General features: G+C 43.9%; 1 protein-coding gene across 5 annotated transcripts in view; it reads right to left on the bottom strand.

The window, feature by feature from the left end:
* The window catches only part of nf2a (NF2, moesin-ezrin-radixin like (MERLIN) tumor suppressor a), a 139885-nt gene extending 116130 nt beyond the window's left edge, over positions 1 to 23755 (bottom strand). For all 5 annotated transcript variants that reach the window (XR_010967201.1, XM_068005728.1, XM_068005730.1 and 2 more), the window contains exon 1: positions 23107 to 23755. Coding sequence is in view for 4 of the 5 variants with exons in the window: in XM_068005728.1 (XP_067861829.1) it covers positions 23107 to 23226 (120 nt within the window). In the remaining variant the exon portion in view is untranslated. The remainder of the gene's footprint in view (positions 1 to 23106) is intronic.
* Between the last annotated feature and the right edge of the window lie 863 nt (positions 23756 to 24618).

Raw genomic sequence — 24618 nt, 5'->3', positions numbered from 1 at the left:
TCTCAGAGTCGTGGTACAATTTTTCAGGGTTCAATATACCCTTAAAGATCTTTGAGGACTTCATATATTGACATTCCTGGCCTTGCTAACTGCTCTGATTTCAACTTGAATTTCCACATCTTCTCCAGTGCTGAAGCATATTTCCCTCTACTGTGCGAAATACTATTTCCCCTACCAACTCTTCACTTCCTATAAAGCTCAAACCTATCCAAGATTTGAATATTGCTACCAGACAATTTCAGGGCATTGAATTTCTGTGGAAGCAATGGGTCAGTTGCATCCAACATGATACCTTCAGAACTGTGTAAAAAGTATTAATGGCTGAGGTCAAGAGAGAAAGAAAAAAGTATGAATGTGGGGACCTGATTGACAAGCTCCCAGAAAACAGAGCCTTGCTTTTGCCTACGCATTAAATGAATGATGAGTCACGAGCATAAAATAGGGGAATCATTTTTGAGATGTAAAAAATAATTACATGGAAATTAACAGCTTACCAAATATATTGTTAATATATTTTTCATGAATGACAGAACAGCCATAATGTAGTGTATCTCATGATAATGCAGGATTCATGCTGCTGCCTCAGTGAGGAATTGTCATGAAATAGCAGGATTTGGACAAAACGCAGTATAGGGACCACGCGTCACAATTGTTATGTAGTATTTTATACGGTAGTTCTTAAAACTTTACCCTAGGACGTCTACTTTTTAATTCCTTTCAATGACTGCCACCTTGTGGTTATTGCTGATGATTTGTAGACACTAACTCCATCCCCTCCAAATTTCTTATAATGGAACAGATGAAGATTTAAGACAGAAACTGCTGTTTGAACAAACAAGTTTTTGCCTAGTTGAAAATTCATAAAAAACTAATTCCTTCCAAGAAAAAAAGATATTGGAATGCACTGGTACATAGCTATCTCATTAGTAATGGACTTTATAATTTGTAAATTGGCCCAGCGCAATTTTAAACATGTGAATTTACTCAACTACAGGAAAGGGCAATCTCATAAGAATTTGAGAAGTGAATAGCTGCTGAACTCAGACCTAAGAGAGTACCATAACGGGGGAGGGAGAGATAATTGTAAGTGATCATATAGATTTATACTATAGTAATTTATACTATAGTAATTTAGAGCACTGATTCTCATATACCTGGGTATAATCTTGAAAAGTCTCTGGGAGTCATCATTTATCTGGTAGGGATCTAGAAACCCAGTCCAATTAAACTGGAAGATGGACATTTTAAATAGCACTATGGAAATAAGACCGTAGAACAGAAAAGGCATCTGACATAGGGAGAAAGAGACAAGCGTTCAATAATGAGGAAACACTGAAAAGGATAAAGCAGAAACATAGAAGGATGGGTTTTGATGTCATCTAAGCTCTGTGATTGTACTAAAGTCTTGTAACTGATTCCTATGCTGCATAAATACAGCACAATATTGTAGCTATACAGCACAAAACAAATTGCAAGCATTCAATCGTACCATAGTACCAACAAGACAAAGAGTGTTTTTTTTTATTAAATATGAACATTCTTAGTTGTGTCTAAATCTAATTTCAATATCAATTACTTGGTAAATATGCTTTTAATGTCCTGAAAAGAAGAATTAAAATCATTTTTCGATCCTCCAAAGATTTTTAAAAAAGAAAAGCCATTCAAATGGAATGAATATTGCTAAAGGCAAAGAATTAAGAATTGGTTCACTGGTCTGCCACTGATTTTGAAGGCAAATCAGTCAACTGCATCAACCAATAGTCCATTCTATTACTACTACTGTCTGGGATCCACAGAAATAAAGTACTGACAAACATTTTGACAGGCAAGCCCTGCCCTATATTGTTGCTACCTTAATTTCACACCCTCTGGCACAAAAACCAATTTAAATTATTAGACACATACATTAAATGAAGCACAAAATTTAGAATATCCAATAAAAAAATTTAAAAGTTCTAATGAACTTTCAAACTTCAAAGCATGTTTTGTAGATATTAAAATTTAAATCAATTTCAGACCATTTATGCCAATTCAGTGACAATTGTTAGTCACAGTAGCCCCATATCACCAGCAGGATCTCTGTACTTAACTTCTAATTTTCATGCATTTACCCTGTAAATTAATTAGGAAGTTTTTTTTTCACCCGTGCTGGCTGATTTTCCTTTCCTTAACCTAGAGATGCTAGACCACTTATAGAACTCTACTGCCATTTTGACTAGCTAATAGCATATGTCTGGAATTGAAGATGGGACATCCTGGTCTATAGAGCTCAGCTACTCACTGAGCTACTGGGGGAGAACGAGAGGTAAATTTCTGTTTCTATGCATAGTAATCCTAGTTCGCAGGAAAATTGTTGCTTCTTGCAATTTTAATGTGTTATTTTCTTTGCACTTACACAAGGTGCACTAAGCACACGTGCCTTGAGTCAATATGTGCTCTAAATGAAAAGGGAGTAAGTTCAAGCATTCGGAGCCTAGTTCTCTTAATCCACCTGGATGCAGCATACATCCAGCTACTTGGCAGGCAAAATTAGTGACATTAGTGGTGCGTTATAAGTGCCGATTACTCACAAGACCATTTATAATACTGAAAAACACATGGCAACTATTTTGAAACCAAGCATAAAAAAATGAGTCTATAACCCTGCTGATTTACTGGTTAATATGGTAGTCACAGTTGCTCTTTACTTCATACCAAAGACTATCCACTTTTCTCTTGATGTATTGTAAAGCCATATTTTTCGGCACATTTCTAACAAATTTGTATTCATCCTCGGGATGTGGGCATCACTGGCAAGGCTAGCATTTATTGACCATTTCTAATTGCCCTGGTTAGATACAGCTGAGTGGCTGGTTAGGCCACCAGAGGGCTGTTAAGGGTCAATCACATTGGGTGTGGGACTGGATTCACATATAGACCAGGCTGGGTAAGGACGGCAGGTTTCCTTCACATTATTGAACCAGTCGAGTTTTTGCAACAATCCAACAGCTTCATGGTCACTTTTACTGATATCAGCTTTTTCATTTCAATTTATTTTTAAAAAAGTGATTTCAACTTCTCAAATAACCATGGTTTTGAACACATGAGGGGTAATTTTAACCCCCTAAAACGGGTGGGTTGGGGACGGGTGGGCAGTAAAAATAGTTGACTTTAGGAGCGGGACTGCATCTCTGCTCCAACGCGCCAGTTCCGGGTTTAACCCATGCGCATTAGGATGCGTGCATGCGCGCAACAGAAACCTAGAAGTCCCATCCCCACTTAAAGCCGGCGGGCCGATACTTATGGGGCAATGTACCTCACTGCAATAGTTGAGGCACTTAATTTTTGGTCTATTAGAATTGTCGAACAAATTTAACCTTACCTGCTCGGGTTTCTCATCGCTTCGGATTCACGTCAGGTGAAAGGAGGTGGGAAGGGCTGGATCCATGAGGTGTGTGCCTTTATTGCACTGCTTGTGGGCCAGGAGGAGCAGGAGTGCTTCATCCAGGCCCAACAAGCTCACCTGGCGTGATCAGACCCCCACGATCTACCGCCACTCCCCTCCCACCAACCCAGATGGTGGACCCCCCAACCTTCTCCAAGGCCCACCCGATGTCGTCCATGTCCTCCCGCCACCCTCACACCTCCGATTTCCTCCATGCCTGCGATCTCTCCCTCCCGACAAGCAGCCAGCCTGTCAATCTGGCTGCCTGGCACATAGGAAACCTGGAAGGACAAATACTTACCTTCAACTGAGTTGAAATTGCAGATTGCAACGCACTCATTTGGCTTCCAGGTCCTCCACACAAATATCTACGGACGTGCTGGGTTCCCGGCTCCAAGCTAAAATCATGCCCACATTCTCTGGATTATTAGTCTAGCCCTTACTAGTCCAGTAACATGACCACTACATTATCATACCCTTACTGATATATAGGGGGTTAAATTGGATAAGCCCCAAAAACGGGCGCTGGGATCGCAATCCGCGATTAACCCGCACCCGTTCGTTGGGATGCAGGCAGCACGTAACATTCGTGCACAGGCAGGGGGCCCCAATATCGCAAATAGCTAGTGCTACTTAAAGGCAACCTGCTCCTCTTAAAGGGGAGGTACACTGTGGCTGCAGGAAGTGGTGGGAGTTGTGTGAGAAGTGATTCCTGGGCTGTAATACTTTGAAGAATGGCTGCGCCTGTGAGAGAGCGTGCACCAAAGTTCTCTGATGATATAATAGAGATCTTGGTGCAAGAGGTGGAGGGAAGGAGGGGCATCCTATATCCGCAGGGGGACAAGAGGCTCTCCAGACATATGCTCAAGAGGCAGTGGGAGGAAGTAGCGGATGAGGTCAATGCCAAGATCGTAGCGCCAAGGACATCGATGTAGTGCAGGGAGAAGTTCAATGATATGACATGAGTGGTCAAGGTGAGTGAGTTCAACTGTCAAGTGGCATATCCTAGCAACTGCCTCACCCACCACTCAATGCACTACACCGCCCCCCCATCACCAACATACCAACAATCTCTTTCAGTCAGTCAGTACTCAACCCTTTAAATCTGATGCTTCGTCTCACCCTCACACGTGGCAAGCCACACACCCATAACTCACAGGTCAAACGCACTGGCAGCTATTCAACCATGAGAGCCACATCACCCAAACATCTTGCAGGACACTCACTGACACATTTCTCTTTCTTGCAGGAGATGGTGGCACATGAGTAGGCAGCAGGAAAGAAATGGAGGAGGACAAGCACACATACACATCCTAACTCTCATGAAAGAGACAGTGCTGGCCACCATTGGAAGGGCCATCGCTGAGGCCATGGCCACGAGCAGCACTGGAGGGATCAATGATGAGGGTCTCTGCATACCTAGTCCTCCTTCTCGCTTCCCACTTCTCCCTCATCCCACAATCTTTTCTGACTCACATGCTGCAGATGGTGTAAGCACGGACTTCTTACTTTCTCCTCTCCACCCACCACAACTCAAAACGTGTCTCTTTGTCATTTCAGATACCAAAGAACTGGAACCTGTCCACAGGAGACAGAGATAGAAGACAGTGATGATGAAGACACGTACCGGGTACGGTAGCATTCTGGTTATGTTACTGGGCTAGTAATCCAGAGGCCTGGACTAAAATCCAGAGTCATGAGTTCAAATCCCTCCACGGCAGCTGGCGAATTTAAATTCAATTAATTAATTAAATTCAATTAATTAAATAAAAATCTGGAATTAAAATACTAGTATCAGTAATGATGGCCATGAAACTACCGGATTGTCGTAAAAACCCATCTGGTTCACTAATGTCCTTTAGGGAAGGAAGCCTGCCGCCCTTACCCGGTCTGGCCTACATGTGACTCCAGACCCACAGCAATGTGGTTGATTCTTAATTGCCCTCTGAAATGGCCAAGCAAGCCACTCAGTTGTAAAATCTCGCTACGAAAAGTCATAATAAGAATAAAACCGGACGGACCACCCGGCATCGGACCACTAGGCACCGGACACGACAACGGCAAAACACCAAGCCCAGTCGACTCTGCAAGGTCCTCCTTACTAACATCTGGGGACTTGTGCCAAAATTGGGAGAGCTGTCCCACAGACTAGTCAAGCAACAGCCTGACATAGCCATACTCACAGAATCATATCTTTCAGCCAACGTCCCAGACTCTTCCATCACCATCCCTGGGTATGTCCTGTCCCACCGGCAGGACAGACCCACCAGAGGTGCTGGTACAGTGATATACAGTCAGGAGGGAGTGGCCCTGGGAGTCCTCAACATTGACTCTGGACCCCATGAAATCTCATGGCATCAGGTCAAACATGGGCACAGAAACCTCCTGCTGATTACCACCTACTGTCCTCCCTCAGCTGATGAATCAGTCCTCCTCCATGTTGAACACCACTTGGAGGAAGCACTGAGGGTAGCAAAGGCACAAAATGTACTCTGGGTGGGAGACTTCAATGTCCATCACCAAGAGTGGCTCGGTAGCACCACTACTGACCGAGCTGGCCAAGTCCTGAAGGACATAGCTGCTAGACTGGGCCTGCGGCAGGTGGTGAGCGAACCAACACGAGGGAAAAACTTACTTGACCTCGTCCTCACCAATCTACCTGTCGCAAATGCATCTATCCATGACAGTATTGGTAGGAGTGACCACCGCACAGTCCTCGTGGAGATGAAATCCCGTCTTCGCACTGAGGACACCATCCAACGTGTTGTGTGGCACTACCACCGTGCTAAATGGGATAGATTCAGAACAGATCTAGCAGCTCAAAACTGGGCATCCATGAGACGCTGTGGGCCATCAGCAGCAGCAGAATTGTATTCCAGCACAATCTGTAACCTCATGGCCCGGCATATTCCTCACTCTACCATTACCAACAAGCCAGGGGATCAACCCTGGTTCAATGAGGAGTGTAGAAGAGCATGCCAGGAGCAGCACCAGGCGTACCTAAAAATGAGGTGCCAACCTGGTGAAGCTACAACTCAGGACTACATGCATGCTAAACAGCGGAAGCAACATGCTATAGACAGAGCTAAGCGATTCCACAACCAACGGATCAGATCAAAGCTCTGCAGTCCTGCCACATCCAGTCGTGAATGGTGGTGGACAATTAAACAACTAACGGGAGGAGGAGGCTCTGCAAACATTCCCATTCTCAACGATGGCGGAGTCCAGCACGTGAGTGCAAAAGACAAGGCTGAAGCGTTTGCAGCCAGAAGTGCCGAGTGGATAATCCATCTCAGCCTCCTCCCGATATCCCCACCATCACGGAAGCCAGTCTTCGGCCAATTCGATTCACTCCACGTGATATCAAGAAACGGCTGAGTGCACTGGATACAGCAAAGGCTATGGGCCCCGACAACATCCCAGCTGTAGTGCTGAAGACTTGTGCTCCAGAACTAGCTGCGCCTCTAGCCAAGCTGTTCCAGTACAGCTACAACACTGGCATCCACCCGACAATGTGGAAAATTGCCCAGGTATGTCCTGTCCACAAAAAGCAGGACAAATCCAATCCGGCCAATTACCGCCCCATCAGTCTACTCTCAATCATCAGCAAAGTGATGGAAGGTGTCGTCGACAGTGCTATCAAGCGGCACTTACTCACCAATAACCTGCTCACCGATGCTCAGTTTGGGTTCTGCCAGGACCACTCGGCTCCAGACCTCATTACAGCCTTGGTCCAAACATGGACAAAAGAGCTGAATTCCAGAGGTGAGGTGAGAGTGACTGCCCTTGACATCAAGGCAGCATTTGACCGAGTGTGGCACCAAGGAGCCCGAGTAAAATTGAAGTCAATGGGAATCAGGGGGAAAACTCTCCAGTGGCTGGAGTCATACCTAGCACAAAGGAAGATGGTAGTGGTTGTTGGAGGCCAAGCATCTCAGCCCCAGGGCATTGCTGCAGGAGTTCCTCAGGGCAGTGTCCTAGGCCCAACCATCTTCAGCTGCTTCATCAATGACCTTCCCTCCATCATAAGGTCAGAAATGGGGATGTTCGCTGATGACTGCACAGTGTTCAGTTCCATTCGCAACCCCTCAGATAATGAAGCAGTCCGAGCCCGCATGCAGCAAGACCTGGACAACATCCAGGCTTGGGCTGATAAGTGGCAAGTAACATTCGCGCCAGATAAGTGCCAGGCAATGACCATCTCCAACAAGAGAGAGTCTAACCACCTCCCCTTGACATTCAACGGCATTACCATTGCCGAATCCCCCACCATCAACATCCTGGGGGTCACCATTGACCAGAAACTTAACTGGACCAGCCATATAAATACTGTGGCTACGAGAGCAGGTCAGAGGCTGGGTATTCTGCGGTGAGTGACTCACCTCCTGACTCCCCAAAGCCTTTCCACCATCTACAAGGCACAAGTCAGGAGTGTGATGGAATACTCTCCACTTGCCTGGATGAGTGCAGCTCCAACAACACTCAAGAAGCTCGACACCATCCAAGATAAAGCAGCCCGCTTGATTGGCACCCCATCCACCACCCTAAACATTCACTCCCTTCACCACCGGCGCACTGTGGCTGCAGTGTGCACCATCCACAGGATGCACTGCAGCAACTCGCCAAGGCTTCTTCGACAGCACCTCCCAAACCCGCGACCTCTACCACCTAGAAGGACAAGGGCAGCAGGCGCATGGGAACAACACCACCTGCACGTTCCCCTCCAAGTCACACACCATCCCGACTTGGAAATATATCGCCGTTCCTTCATTGTCGCTGGGTCAAAATCCTGGAACTCCCTTCCTAACAGCACTGTGGGAGAACCGTCACCACACGGACTGCAGCGGTTCAAGAAGGCGGCTCACCACCACCTTCTCGAGGGCAATTAGGGATGGGCAATAAATGCCGGCCTTGCCAGCGACGCCCACATCCCGTGAACGAATAAAAAAAAACACAGCGACAATCGATCTTACACTCGCAGCCACCAGCTCAGAGACTGACGCTACGTGTACTTTAGAGGCAAGGGTAGAGGAAGGATCTGCATGAGGTGAGACACCGGACACAAGTGTGCACAAGCCAGGTCGGGAGGAACAGATACCGCAGGTGCAAGCTCGCTGGAGGGCGAGGTCGTGCACTAGTTCTGCTGCAGAGGAGACAGATGATGACTTTGATAGTCGAGGCTACAGAAGAAGATTGATGGACGTACACATAGCCAGAAAGCCTGTGCACAATGCCAAGGAGCATGGAGGAGTCCAGCTCCAACTTGACACAGGGCTTTGCGCAGAGCAAAGAGCCCATCCTTTCCCACATGGAACGGGTGGTCACCTCCATCAGCACACATGATGCAGCGTCTGATGATCGATGCCACAGTTTCATTGAAGCATAAACATTTGCCATCAAAGGTCTGACTGCTATACTGGAACTCAGACTGCTGCCATCGTGGCTGTGGGTACCATTGTTAAAAGGGGCTTTCGGGGCATCACAGCAGTCCAGCAATCTGTTCTCCAACAAATCACCAGGAGTGCTGAGGGGCTGCCCCGGGAGAGTAGCAGTGGCGCCATGGAAGATGAACCCTGCTGTCCTTTTCTGCTCCCATCCCTGCCGCTCCGTCAGTGCCCTTGCAGTTGCCTGTCAGCCAGCCAGGCCAGACTGCTGCAGCTGAGGCTGAACTGGTGCAACATGAAGCCGGACCCTCTCAGCCCAAAGCTGGTCAAAGTTGTCCTCCAGGGCCATCTGCACTCTCTCCAATTGAAGGTCAGCAGCCTTCCACCTCCCATGCTCCAGCCACTGGGGATGCACCTCATAGGAGCACTAGGAAAGGAAAAGGCACACGATCGACAGGCGCTAAGGGAATGCACAAGGTGAATAGCCTCATGTTGTTTGCATAATTTCATGTGTTAATTTATAAATGTGGATTTGAATTTGCATTTGGTGATGGTTTTTATTTCTGCGATGAGCTGAGGGAGGAAGCAATGTGTAATTATAAGGAGGACTATTTGATGGTCATGCGGGAGAGGAAAGGTAAGGAGTGTGGGACTGTTGGTGAATGGGGAGGTGTCATTGAAGTTACTGGAATCGCTCATTAATAACCTGATCGTGCAGAACCCCGGCAGACAGAGCTTGTCTACCTTGTTGCCTCCCTGCCTCTTCCTCCACTTCCTAGTGCCTCCTCCTCCTCGGTCGCTTCCTCTTCCTCAGGTTCTCGCCTGATAAGCAGTGGCAAGGGCCGTTTCCCTCATAATGGCGAGGTTGTGCAGCATGCAGTATATAACAACAAATCTTGATACCCGTTCAGCTGAGTACTGCAGGGCTCCTTCAGAACAGTCCAAGCCAGCAAAAGCGTTGCTTGTGGACATCTATGGTGTGCTCTCTGATGTTCCGTGTGTCAGTATGGCTCTCGTTGTAGGCCTGTCTTGCACATATGCGTGAGTACCTGACCGGAGTCACGAGTATTTTATAAAGGGATAACCCTTGTCGCCCGGTGGCCAGCCTTTGACTTGCCGTGCTGGTTTAAATATAGGTGGAACAGAGGACTGCCGCAGGATGAAGGAATCATGACTGCAGCCAGGGTAGCGGGCATTCACCTGCATGATGTGCTGTGTGTGGTCGCACACCAGCTGCAAATTGAAGGAGCGGAATCCCTTTCAGTTCAATACGGCCAAGTTCAAGTGTGGAGCACGTATGGCAATATGCGTGCAGACAATGGCACCCTGCACCACGGGGAGACCTGCAACGCGAGCAAACCCTCGTGCTCACTCCTGCTGCTTGTCTCTGGCAAGAGGGAATGAGATGAATCTGTTTCTAAGTGCGTACAGAGCCTTAGTGACCTCTCTTATACAGTAGTGCACTGCAAACTGCTAGATGTTGCTTATATCTCCAGCAGCATCCTGAAAGGAGCCAGAGCTGTAAAAATTAAGCACCACAGTTACCTTGACAGCCACAGGCAATGCTGTCCTTGCCATGCTCTGAGGCTGCAGTTGTGGCTTCAGCAGTTGACAAATTTCAGTCACGACCTCTTTAGTGAACTGCAGACGTCTGATGCACTGGTCGTCGCTGAAGTTGAGGTAAGAGAATTGGTCCCTGAAAACCCTCCTTTGATATGGCCTCCTGCTGAGTGCCCTCTTCCTCCTCCTCTTCCTCCCTTTTCTAGCAGCTTGTCCTGCTCTGCGTGGCCTCTTCATTCTCCCAGGCATGTTCAATTCCCAGAGGAAGCCCTACCAGACCACCCATGTCTGAAAGCAGCTTTTTTCAGCAGTATATTTTAAATGCCACTAACAGTACTGCAAGGCCAGCCAAACCAATCTATATAGAATATTAAAACTTTATCCAAGTATAGAAAACGTCCAAAAACACATAAAATTGCACCAGCAGCCAGAATAAATAATCCAGCAACTAACTTGTAAGTACTTCATAATCCCTTTAAACAGCGCTGGTGGGGGGATCCTTCATGCCGTTTAAGTCCTGTTCAGCTGTGCAAGGTAAAGGCTGGAGCGTGGAGTTCCAAAATTTCACCGGCTGCTTCAAATCAGCATTGCACACTGATTCGAATCTTCCTACTCTACATGCTGCCGGTGGTCATTAGGTGTACGCACCCAACCCCCTTTACCATGATGGCGAACTTAACGTCAGAAGTGTGCGTGCGCATCTACATGGCCCAATTTCACCCCCACTGTCTTGTATTAAAATGCCATCCATAAAGTAAGGAGTGTGAATTATACATCTGAAGTTTATGATAATTTTACTCATTAATACTAACCACTGCTCACAAGTCAGATATTACACTTGTCAACTTAGCTCTGTTGGTTTCACGCTCATCCGGGTCAGCAGGTTATGGAACCAAACCCCAAGCTAGTACTTCAATTTATGATCTAGTCTGACACTTCAGTGCAGTACTGAGCAAGTGCTGCGTTGTCAGACAAAGGTCCTGTCCACCTGATGTACTGGTTAAAATGGACATAAAAATCCCATGGACTATTCGAAGATCAGGGAGTTCTTCTGGTGTCCTAGTCAATATTCCTCCCTTAAAAGACCACCAAAAACTGATTAACTAATCAGTCAACGCGTTTGCATTTTGTGGAACATTGCTGTGTGCAAATTGACTGCCATATTTTTTCCCATAACAAAGATGAGTGCACTTCAAAAGTAATTCAGTGAATGTGAAGTATTGGATGTGAAGCATTTGGGACATCCTGAGAAACGTGATACAGCATCATATAAATGCAGGGGTTTTTTTGTTTTCTTTCTGTCTCTGAGTGAGAGTAAGCATGTTATTCTGAACTGTTTAACTTTTTCAGTGTTATAAGTGTTACTTAAGGAGTCCTGGTAAAATTGAAGTCAATGGGAATCAGGGGGAAGATTCTTCATTGGCTGGAGTCATACCTAGCACAAAGGAAGATGGGAGTGGTTGTTGGAGGACAATCATCTCAGCCCTAGGATATCGCTGCAGGAGTTCCTTAGGGCAGTGTCCTAGGCCCAACCATCTTCAGCTGCTTCATCAATGACCTTCTCTCCATCATAAGGTCAGAAGTGGGAATGTTTGCTGATGATTACACTGTGTTCAGTTCCATTCGCAACCCCTCATATAATGCTGCATGCGGGCACGGACTGCTTAAAGACCTGGACAACATCCAGGCTTGGGCTGATAAGTGGAAGTAACATTCGTGTCAGACAATGACCATCTCCAACAAGAGAGTATCTAACCACCTCCCCTTGACATTCAACGGTACTATCATCACCGAAACCCCCATCATCAATATCCCGGGGGTCAGAAACTGACCAGAAACTTAACTGGACCAGCCACATATTTACTGTGGCTACAAGAGCAGGTCAAAGGCTGGGTATTCTGCAGCGAGTGACTCACCTCCTGACTCCCCAAAGCCTTTCCACCATCTACAAAGGCACAAGTCAGGAGTGCGATGGAATAGTCTCCACTTGCCTGGATGAATGCAGCTCCAACACTCAAGAAGCTCAACACCATCCAGGACAAAGCAGCCCGCTTGATTGGCACCCCATCCATCATCTTGAACATTCACTCCCTCTACCACCTGGGCACCGTGGCTGCAGTGTGTACCATCTAGAAGATGTACTGCAGCAACTCACCAAAGCTTCTTCAACAGCACTTCCCAAACCCGCAACCTCTACCACCTAGAAGGACAAGGGCAGCAGGCGCATGGGAACACCACCACCCGCCCGTTCCCCTCCAAGTCACACGTCATCCCGACTTGGAAATATATCGCTGTTCCTTCATCATCATTGGGTCAAAATCCTGGAACTCCCTACTTGACAGCACTGTGGGAGTACCTTCACCACACGGACTGCAGCGGTTCAAGAACGTGGCTCACCACCACCTTCTCAAGGGCAATTAGGGATGGGCAATAAATGCTGGCCTTGCCAGCGACGCCCACATCCCAAGAATGAATTTAAAAAAAATACATGTTTGTATGTTTTAACATTACTTATACTTTCAGTTAGGTTAAAATTCAAATTGGCAACCCAAATCAACTTCACAAAATTATTTCAATGATTTAATTGGTCGGTTTCTGCATGTGCCAGTTTGGGCTTTATAACTTTCCAAAAAGTTGACTGCAGTGTTTAACCATATAACATCATTGCACTTCAGAAAGTACTTCACTGAACGTGATGTGTTTTGGATGTGATATGGCACAATATAAATATATACGTTTTTTCTTTCTTGCACTGTTCTATAAAGGCAAGAGCATATAAAAACATAAGAAATAGGAGCAGGAGCAGGCCAATCGGCCCTTCGAGCCTGCTCCGCCATTTAATAAGATCATGGCTGATCTGATCCTAACCTCAAATCTAAATTCATGTCCAATTTCCTGCCCGCTCCCCGTAACCACTAATTCCCTTCACTTCTAGGAAACTGTCTATTTCTGCTTTGAATTTATTCAATGATGTAGCTTCCACAGCTTCCTGGGGCAGCAAATTCCACAGACCTACCACCCTCTGAGTGAAGAAGTTTCCCCTCATCTCAGTTTTGAAGGAGCAGCCCCTTATTCTAAGATTATGCCCCCTAGTTCTAGTTTCACCCAACCTTGGGAACATCCTCACCGCATCCACCCGATCAAGCCCCTTCACAATCTTATATGTTTCAATAAGATCGCCTCTCATTCTTCTGAACTCCAATGAGTAGAGTCCCAATCTACTCAACCTCTCCTCATATGTCCACCCCCTCATCCCCGGGATTAACCGAGTGAACCTTCTTTGTACTGCCTCGAGAGCAAGTATGTCTTTTCTTAAGTATGGAGACCAAAACTGTATGCAGTATTCCAGGTGCGGTCTCACCAATACCCTATATAACTACAGCAATACCTCCCTGTTTTTATATTCTATCCCCCTAGCGATATGCCATGTAATGCACAATATATTAACGACTCCCAAGCTAAATCTGTATCTCTTAATGCAACAAAGTCTAACTGCTGTTAAGTAAATACTGTGTTCATACAAAGTTCAATTATTAGGCTGCTGCTGCTAAATAAACATTGATGAGTTCATACAAATACAGAATTTTATATTTGTGTGAATGTCAGTTTGTCTGCAGAAAATGGTGTTTATGTTGGTTAGTGCGTGACAGCGATGTGTCATAAGGCAGGAAGTTGAGGCATAGTGCTTGAAGGCTTGCTTTCAAAGGAGATGGGGTGGTGTTGGAGTTTATTAGACAAATGTGAAGTTGGATGCTACATTGGCTGGGGGGGGTGGGGAAGGGTGGGGAGGTATAAACTAGCAGTTGAAGGAGGAGGAAAGAACGAAACTTCAGAGAGTTTGATGTTGCCAAGTGGATGGTAAAGCAGGAGTTTGGCTTGAGAGATGACCAGGGTGACAGATTAGGGGGTGAAGCAGAAGTTAGGGATTGTAGAGAGTTTAGTGTGGTCAGTGAGAAAGACTGGTAGGATGACATGCAGGAAGGAGAGCTACAGCAGTTATAAAGGAGAGAATGATGAGGGGAAGGCATGGAGGAAAGTTAAAACATTATATATCTATCGGGGAGGAAAGTGTCATGTTTGGAAATACTGGGTGGGGGGAGGTGGAGGTGGAGGTGTTCAGGATGTGGCAAAAAATGGAGATGGTAATTTGGGGGTATGTAAGGATTGGGTGGGGGAGTCGTCAGATTCGCAAGTAGTGGGAAGGGGATGCCAGGATGTGGTAGAGTGGGAGGGGTTCCTGGGGTTTTAGAGGAATGGGGATGGAAAGGAGTATTGTGGTCTTAAAGTAATGGGAGAGATCTTAAGTTGTGAGAGTACTGGATGCGGTGTGGGACTGTTGTAACTGTGGTTCTGGGGCGTGGCAGGGATCGAGATGGCTCATGGGCATGTAAGTAGTGTGATCTGAGAGCGTGGGGAGGGTGGTATCAGGATATGCGAGTTTTAAGGAGAAGGTCACTGAGTTTGGAAAGACTGCGGAAAGGGGTATTAAAGTGTAGGAATGTTGTGGCAGTATGGTCTGTGAGCACTGGTGGAGCTCAACAGTGCCAATTTTCAGTTTCCTCTGACCCATCAGTAACATGCCGTATTCGCCAAATCAACAATTCCTTGAGTATAGCAACTTACATTGTTTCCTCTCAGCAAAGTTACCTCAGAAAAAGTTGACGAGTACACACATTGCTTTTTTTGATGTTTTATGTAAAAGAACAAATTCTGGATACTTCCACTATGCCTAAAAATGGTTTCCCTAGGGGCTTTTAGTCCTCTGTAATTTTCTATCAATGGGCAGAATGGGCTTATAAACAGCAACTTTCTGTGAATGGCTATTTTGAAAACTATTTTAGACACAGATGTGTGTTGGGAATTGTAGTCTACTATGTTGTTGAGACTCTTAAACAGACAGCGACAGCTCTGGGAAACTGAATGAGATCAAGCTACAAGCTTTGCAGAGAACCGCGCGTCCAACAAAATACATGGCTAGCAGCATTTCAAACATGGAAAATACTATTATATAGATATGCTTAATAATTTTCTTGTAAGATTTATCCATTTTCATGTCTTTATCATGTTACAAACCTTATTTCCAGTATCAAGTTCATAATTGCACACACTGGCTTAGATTTTCAATTGATGCCAATGTGTAAAATTAGTCTTGCGGATCGGTCGACAGTTATAGAAATTGCCCAATTTTAATTTCCACTGATAAGAATGGAAATGATAATCAGGCGGTTTCTATAACAGGCAACTGATGCGCAACGCTAACTTTATGCCCAGTCATCCACAACTGTTACCATTTTCACAAGTGTATAAGAGATACTTTGGGCGGATGAGTTTATTGCTTTGTAAAAGCTCTCTCAGATTACTCAGTCTTGTGCTTTATTCCCACCTTCACCAATATATACAAATTCCTCCAGCACATTCCAACTCCCCTGGAACAATCCCTCTGCATGAATGGTGAGGCCGAGGCGCCCTCGATATTGGGCGTCAGGTCTCATTTCCATCAAGCTGGCGAAGCGCAATGAGCTCACTGGAGAAGAGTGATTGAAGATTGGGCCGCTGCTAGCATCACAATTGTATATACAGTATAACTACAAACAAATTGCAATGTCTATTTTCAATATGTTATTTGCTTGAGAATGTGAATTTAACCTCAAATTCAATATATTGGCAGAGCAGAACTGTGCATAATTTATATGGAATACCAGGACTATAATTTACTAAATATTCTGATAATTATGCTATTGCTCAAAAAGCCTTCAGCATTATGCTTCTTAAGGCGAACATTTGATCTTTCAAAAAAAAATTACCCACACACAATGAATGCTAAAAGGCTATCAATCATGTAATTCCTCACAGCTTATCAATCCTATTGTCTGCAAGGTGTTGCAAATGTGGTAAACATTAGTCAAGCTTTAACATGTCAATATTTTGTACATTATCTTTTTATCAAAGATCTGAAAAACAAAAACAGGCACAATATTGCAATTAATGCTGTAGTAGTTCTTTCTGCTGGTCTGAACAGGCCAATTAAAATATGAAATATAAAATGATTTCTAAGATTAAAATCATCTTTTTTTAGACAAGTTTCTCCTGGCAAGCCTCTCTCCTCCACATAGCCTCCTTTGGCCAAAAAGGCAAACCCAGAAAATCATCTTTCAAAACCTGCTTGCAATCAGGCAACCGAAGCTCATAGAAAAGAAAAATAAGGGTCAGTTTTTCCCTTCAAGTTGCTCCCGTGAGGTGCATCACCCAGCAGTTTGTCCAAGAACCAGTTATGCAAAGCAGATACGAGGCTGAGGTTATATTGCACCAGTGGTCTGAGAAAAATAAGCAGCTGACAAGACCTACTGTTATTAATGTCATGTCATCGATGACGACGAACACCTCGCTAAGGCCACCCCCACACCCCCACTACTCGCCTTCAAACAGCCACCCAACCTCAAACAGACAATCGTTCGCAGGAAATTACCCAGCTTTCAGGAGAACAGCGTCCACGACACCACACAACCCTGCCACGGCAACCTCTGCAAGACATGCCAGATCATCGACACAGATACCACCATCACACGAGAGGACACCACCCACCAGGTACATGGTTCATACTCCTGTGACTCGGCCAACGTTGTCTACCTCATACGTTGCAGGAAAGTATGCCCCGGAGCATGGTACATTGGCGAGGCCATGCAGACACTGCGACAACGGATGAACGGACACCGCGCAACAATCGCCAGACAGGAGGGTTCCCTCCCAGTCGGGGAACACTTTAGCAGTCAAGGACATTCAGCCACCGATCTTCGGGTAAGCGTTCTCCAAGGCGGCCTTCGAGACACACGACAACGCAAAATCGTCGAGCAGAAATTGATAGCCAAGTTCCGCACCCATGAGGACGGCCTCAACCGGGATCTTGGGTTCATGTCACGCTACACATAACCCCACCAGCAAGGGGAAATAAAAGTTATCTGTTTTTAATATTCTCTCTCTCTCTCTGCCTTTCGGATCTCTTTCTCTCTGTCTGTGTAATTTGACACAATGTGTATTCAGCATACTGGGACCTACTATTTTCCGTGGCTAACCTGTCTGAACACCAACGACACCTTTGATTGGTGTGATGGTGTCCCAGCCTAATATAAGATATGCGATTTGAGAACCTTTCACTCACTCACCTGACGAAGGAGATAATCTCCGAAAGCTTGTGATTTTAAAATAAAATTGTTGGACTATAACCTGGTGTTGTAAGATTCCTTACAGTTATTAAACAGGCTGTGAGTTGCACTTTGCCTGCTCATGCTAGCAAATACACATTCTGGTAAGCATAATCTGCCTCACAGGTAATAAATATTTAATGTTTGAGAGCACTGATGAAAGTGTGCACTTTCTCAAAACATTAGAAAAGACAATGCAGTAAGTTTATAAAGTATCTGGAAGGTCCAACAGTCCCCTGAGCAGCTTTTAAACCCAGCTTCACGTCACATTGGAGTGTGTGGGAGTCTTCTCAATAGGGTTTCACACTGGTCAGCTTTAACACATACTAGAGTCACATCAGGATCCAATTCGAGAGTCACGCTGACAACTTTCCATTAACCCATAACCAAAACCATGTTGCATCATCATAAAAGTGGCCGTATAACTGCACCTTAAGAAACAGGCAGCCCTGGGGCTTAAGCCTATGCCAGCCGGCACAGATGTCATCACCAGTTATTGCTACACTACTAGAGCACATATAAAATCAGTTCATTTAAAAAATACAAACATTTTTTTTTCTTGAAATTATTGCATGACTTATGAAATACTTTCCAGTATTCACCTTTTCAGGGATACATTGAAATTGCTTGATACCATTGTTCCAGTATCAGTAGAATGATAAAACATTAAAAAAGCAGATTTTGAGGGAGAACTACTTTTGCATTAACTGCATTAGCAGATTTTGTACACTTCCTTTACAGTCTTCAAGCAGGATATGGCAATTTCATCCAAATGCAAGCTTGCTTTCAAGTTTTTGGACCACGCTAATTCAGCATCTTGCCAACATATCCCAATCACAACATCATAAAATGAAGAATGACACAAATAATAATCTACAGATGTGGGAAAATTCATTCGTGCCATAAAAATGGTGTAATTATTTATACAATCAAGTACAAAAGAGTTTAAAGCGGTCAACGGATTCACAATTGAATATACTTCCAGCGTTTCACATGGAATTTATTTGCCATTATATCAAGGATGTTCAAAATGAGGTTCACAGAACAAATGTGACCCTCAAGCCCTAGCAACCCAGCCAACAAACCCCAAGGAACTCTTCTATTAGTGCTTTGAATTAGAACATAAGAACATAAGAACATAAGAAATTGGAGCAGGAGTAGGCCAATCGGCCCCTCGAGCCTGCTCCGCCATTCAATAAGATCATGGCTGATCTGAAAAGAAAAGAAATTCTTACTTGCTGGTTTACCTTGTTTTGAAAAGGCTGTTCTTAGCATTGCTACTGCATTAACAGGCAAATCCTAAATCAGAACTTCAAATCTGTTAGTAGCTGCAGCATGAGATACATGCTAATTAACAGAAACATTGAATTAAACTTTATAGCTCCGAATTTCCTGGATCTCAATTACACTAAAATTTGCGCCGATTTCTGCATGATCTTGCCAACGGGAACTTACGCCCAAATTTCCTGCAGAGCTCATTTGCCTATACCAGAGCATAAAAACGGGCTTAAAACAAGTGTAAATGCAGCACCGCCAATAGGTGTAATTTTAAGTGAGCTGCTGTCTTCTGTCATGGCACCTCTTTCCTCTGCTGCTCCTCTTCCATTATTATGCAGAATACGGGTTAAGCCCATTAGGAAGGCATTCCAGCTACTTAGTGGGGGGGGTTGTCAGGGGTCTGAATAATTTTGGGTGCACTGAGACTGACAGCACTTTGGTTAAGTATAATGTATGTCTCAGTAAGAATTTTTTTTTGAAAAGGTCATCCAGATTGTTACCTTTTTGAAGATCAGAGCACTCTTTTTTTCCCCTCAGCCTTGTATGAAAAATATACATAGAGGATATGCATTTCCTTGCATTGAAGCAAACCCCAAATTCACTACAGTTCAAATCGCATTGTATAAAATCAGCTCAGTCCAAAACACACTATTCAATTGCAGGAAACTAATATCTACTACTGTCCACCTATCGTCAACCAAACAAATCTGATAAAAAGCAGCAACATAGACTCCAACCGTATGCATTATAAGGGATAACACAAACTGATGTCTGTTCAAGACAGCAATAAGACAGAAAGAAAGGACAGAAAGACAGAAATTGCAACGTTTGCAGAGATCTCTTTAAACCACTGCTGCCAGACCCAGTGCTGTCAAGCCCATGCCCTCCCCTTCTCTGCTCGCAAATACCAGTGCGCCAAACCCCATATTTCATCCCTTAGTTCTGTCAAACCTCAAGTTACCCCTCCAGAATTCTGCCAAATCCCATGTTTTTCCTCCACGGTGATGCCAAACCAAAGGATCCCCTTCTCTCCAATGCTGCAAAGCCCCAGCAGACCACCGCAGTTTTTCCAAAGCCCAGGGCCTTCACCCAGTGTTACAGATGCTCTTTAACATCCCTGAGACCTATCAAAGTCAAGGACTATTCCAAGTTCTACCAAAGTGCAGTATCGCTCACTGCAGCTAAACCCATTCCCCTTTCCCAGTACTACTAAATAGCAGGGCCCTGGGTTTCCAGTAGATTGCAGATTTTCAGTGAAATCCAGCCGAATCTGCGCAAAATATTGAGGAATTTGGATCAACATTGGTTGTAAATTATATCCAGCCTAATTCGAGTTTCCGCAATGTTTTCCACTGGCTCAAAAAAAATCGCACATTCGCCGGCCCTGCCCACAAAACTGGTCACGCCCCCCAATCAAAACAATGAGGATGGTGAGTTTCCGCTGATTGCACACGCCTGCAGCCACTCGAGGGAGGTCTTAAAATGAAGGTAGTTTTCTTAGACGCACAGGTACTAGTAGGCAAGTTTTAAACCTTTTTAAATATCAAAATATATTTAATTTACTAAAAAACTGACTAGTGTACACCAATGAAAGTAGTAAATGCTTCATTATAGTTTTTTTTAAAAAGTCATTTTCAGTGATTTAAAATCAGGTTGCTCACGGGTGGAGGACTAGCCACTCTTATTAAAAATACTTATTTTCTGTGATAAACCCATTTTCAGCTATATTAATCAAATGCATCAGGTTACCACTCTTAAATACATCAATGCATACATTTTATTGCAAAAAAATGATTACGCTCTGTTAAGCCGCCAGATTGTGCTGAATCATGGAAGATTTTACGTTTGTGATTATGTTAATGCATTTTAGCGGCAACTCGCAATAAAACCCTGCCAATTTGTGCCCTATTGCCAGTTGCGCCCAAAGTGGAAATTCGGGGTCCAGATATCTAACTCCAACTGGTACATCTTGTTGTGTTATCTCAGCTTTAACACTGGTAAGGGATAAAAATTAAATACATAGGTAATAAATACGTATAAAGGCCACTCATTTATAGTTTTCATGGAATAATTGGAATTTGATCCCCAAAACACCAGTAAAATTCTCAGAATATAATTTACCACAAATGGAATTTGACTTATTCAGACACATGTTAACAGTAGCCCTGATGTTATCCCCTACATGGCATAACAGCCCTATTATAATAAAACAGCATATCCCCTGACTAATAAGCTAATGTCCTTTAGGGAAAGAAACCTGCCGTCCTTACCCGGTCTGGCCTATACGTGACTCCAGACTCACAGCAATGTGGTTGATTCTTAATCGCCCTCTGAAATGGCCTAGCAAGCCACTCAGTTGTTCAAGAAGATGGCTCACCACCACCTTCTCAAGGGCAATTAGGGATGGGCAATAAATGCTGGCCCTGCCAACGACGCCCACATCCCATGAACGAATAAAAAAAACACCATGGGAGATTTGCTGGTTTAAATTATTGTTTTAATAATAAATAAAATATTTGATGACAATGTAGTTGGCAATAATACTAGAATTTTTGGCTCAAAATAATAAGTCTTTTGTACAACAGAAAAATAATATTCTAACCCTCCACACCAAGTATTAAAGTATATGTTTTGTTTTCCTGTTGAAATAAGATTTGTATCAGCAGCAATGAAGCAGACTATTATAGTCCGCATACAAGTTTCAGAACAATTTGCTTTCTACTCTTTGTCAATTCAGACACACATACACCAACAAAACAAATGACTGACAAATAAATTTGATCACCAAACAGGATTACTAAGCTATTTGAACCCAATGATTTTGCCAAGTAAATAAATGCTTCAGACCTCATATTTGTGGTAAGCCTACCCTTTTTAAGACTCAAGCCTTGACAAACTAGTTTTATTTATCATTTACAGTAGACACAATTAGCTCTGTGCTTTCTTGTGGGCCAAATAGTTTAAGCACAGCTTGTTTATTCTCATGGTTTACATCATTGCAAGATGGGTGGCTAAAAAGCATAATTCAGTTGATAAATTTAAACTGAAGACCATCAACCAATACGTTTTTCAAGGCTTCAACTACTGTTCTCTAGCACAATGCAATGGAAATTCACCACAACACCGTCCACAGAATGGCGTTCTACTTTAAATTCTCATGTTAGACAAATTCTCTTCCCACTCCAAAAAAGTCTCTTTTCCCCTCAAGATTTAATTATTTTAAATAAGTACCCCTTAAATAAAAGATAAAATGTAGAGTATCAATCTTTTAATTACCATTTCTTGGCTGTTTTAGAAATTGGTTGAACATTTTGTTACTGTCATTATATAATGCAAATTCTTATCAGCGGTCACATTTTCCACAATACTCCAAATGCTGTAATTCTCTTGCCATTACAGTTGTATGCAAGTATTCATAGCTTCCTCTATATGGCCAAGCCAACTAAGATCTGTCAAATTATAGTGACAAATCACTGCAAAAATGCTATGACATATACTGAACAGTTGATAAACTTATCTACTGTGAAAAATGCACCAATTTTTCCGACATTTTACTCTCTCATGTGTATTACAATGTTACGGGAGGAAAAACTGTAATTGCAAAAATAGAAGACATAAGATTGCCTGATTTTAAAAAAATACTGACTTCAAAGCACTTAAAATGGACCAACAGTCCCAACTTTTTGCGCCAATATATTGGACACTTGTTATGTTGGTTCTCCCACTCGAAAAAGACGCGATAGTGCATCTTTGGCTGTCTCTTGTGTTGAGCAATGGTGTTGATCCCGGTGTTTCAATACAATTAAAAAGTGTTGCACTAGAAGATATAGGGTTCTGCTAAATGAATTGCTCTGAAAAGTTGGAATTTCTCTTGGATAGGATAAAAAAAACACCAAACATATTTACGGGAAAGTATTTTTATTTTCGTTCTTATGTATTTTTATGGGGAAAGTTGATTGTATTTTCCCCAGAGTATTATTATCCTTTTAGTTCCAACAAATTCTTGGGGTTCAAATGAATATAAACTGCTCCAACTTCCTTCTCTGTTCATACTGCTGGGATCCTGTAATGCAGTCTAAGCCAGCTAAAATTCTGTTTGTAACGTTTTGATTACAAAACTCAGTTTTCTATTTTTATGTTTCTCTAAAGAAAACCTCACAACGTGGTTGTCAAAAGAGCGTGCTAACTTTGGGAGGAGGGGAGCTGTCAAAACAGAAACTGACAATAAAAACCTGCAACAAGTGAGTGCAAAGTACAGTACCTCGCAGCTAAACTCCATCTCAGCATCTATGGTAAGAATGCGAACACTGAAAGTTTTCATCTGCTTCCTCTTCAAAGAGCTGAGGTTCATTTTAGCGGCTATGTTGCTGGCCATCGTCATCCTGGCAGTCTGTATCCCACAATGAAAACCAGCAGAGCCGGCCGCTGATGGAGCTGTCCCGCTGACGGTTGCTAGGGTAGTGGAAGGTTTCTATGGTTACTTGTTATTTTTCGATGGGATGGTTTTCCGTTGCCTTGTTATTTGTATATTACTTTCCCTTCCCTGGGATAAGACCTTGCTCTTCCAGCCGATGATTACTCACAAACTCCTAACTTTTTATGCCCCCTACCCCAAAAAAAACTTTCTTATAAATAAGCCATCACCGACGCGGCCTTCTGTTTCCATAAATCCATCGCACAGAATCCAGGCTCCGGCCGCAGACTCGCTGCTCCCTCGGTCCGCAGGAAAACTTTGTCGGTGCTGCTATTAAAATTTTGCCTGAACAGTTCCAATGCGCCACTGCAGCAGCTGAGGAGGGAGTGGGGGGGGGGGGGTGGGACCTGAGGTGTTCGTATTGCTAGCGATTCACCAACTCCGCTTTCCCGTCACTCGCCACAAACTAACTGAACTTCAAACCCACCTCGACACCCCGAGGGGATGTCCCGCCCCGTCCTTCCACTGATTGGTTAAACGGCCACGCGACGCGCAGAGCTGAAATTTCGTTGGTCATTGCGTACGTCAATCACACGGTTTTGTTGACTGTCAAGTTGCAGAGTTGTAAACAATTTTACACAACACCAAGCTCCTGAACATTTACCTGAGGAAGGAGGAAGCCTCCGAAAGCTTGTGAATTTAAAATAAAATTGCTGGACTATAACTTGGTGTTGTAAAATTGTTTACAATTGTAAAGAAAACGGGGAATGCTGCTGACGTTCAATTAAACGCCGTTAATGTGCTGTAATTTGGCTGAAGTGTTAGATTCAAATCTTGTGTGTTATATTCTAATACATCTACGTTCTTCAGATTTAAGTATTAATATTAAATTACTGTATAACAACTATTGCATTTTTATATATTTGTCATTTTAAGGTGTGCAACAATTACATTTTAATTTGAACCCAATTTGAAAATAGTGTTTACGCTATACTTTTGAAATTGATCAGATCCCCCAACTACCTTAATTTGATGTAAAATGTATATGGTTACCTCTAACTTAAAGGAATAGTAATGCAAATGAAAACTCAACAACAACTTACATTAACATAGCTCCTTTAATGTAGAAAAATGTCCCACGCCGCTTCGCAGAGGTGGAAGGAAATAAAAATGGATGCAAGCCAAAAAAAGAGATATTAGGAGAGATGACCAAAAGCTTGGTCAGAGGTGGGTTTCAAGGAGGAGAGAAAGGTGGAGAGGCAGAGGGGCTTAGGGAGGGAATTCCAGAGCATGGAGTCTAGGCGGCTGAAGGTAAGGTCAGCAGTGGTGGGACGGGGCGAGGCCATAGCCAGAAGAACA

This window comes from Heptranchias perlo, chromosome 25 (assembly GCF_035084215.1).
Source record: "Heptranchias perlo isolate sHepPer1 chromosome 25, sHepPer1.hap1, whole genome shotgun sequence".
Taxonomy (NCBI): Eukaryota; Metazoa; Chordata; class Chondrichthyes; order Hexanchiformes; family Hexanchidae; genus Heptranchias; species Heptranchias perlo.
The sequence above is the reverse complement of the archived record's forward strand: the minus strand, read 5'-3'. Positions and strand labels throughout refer to the sequence as shown.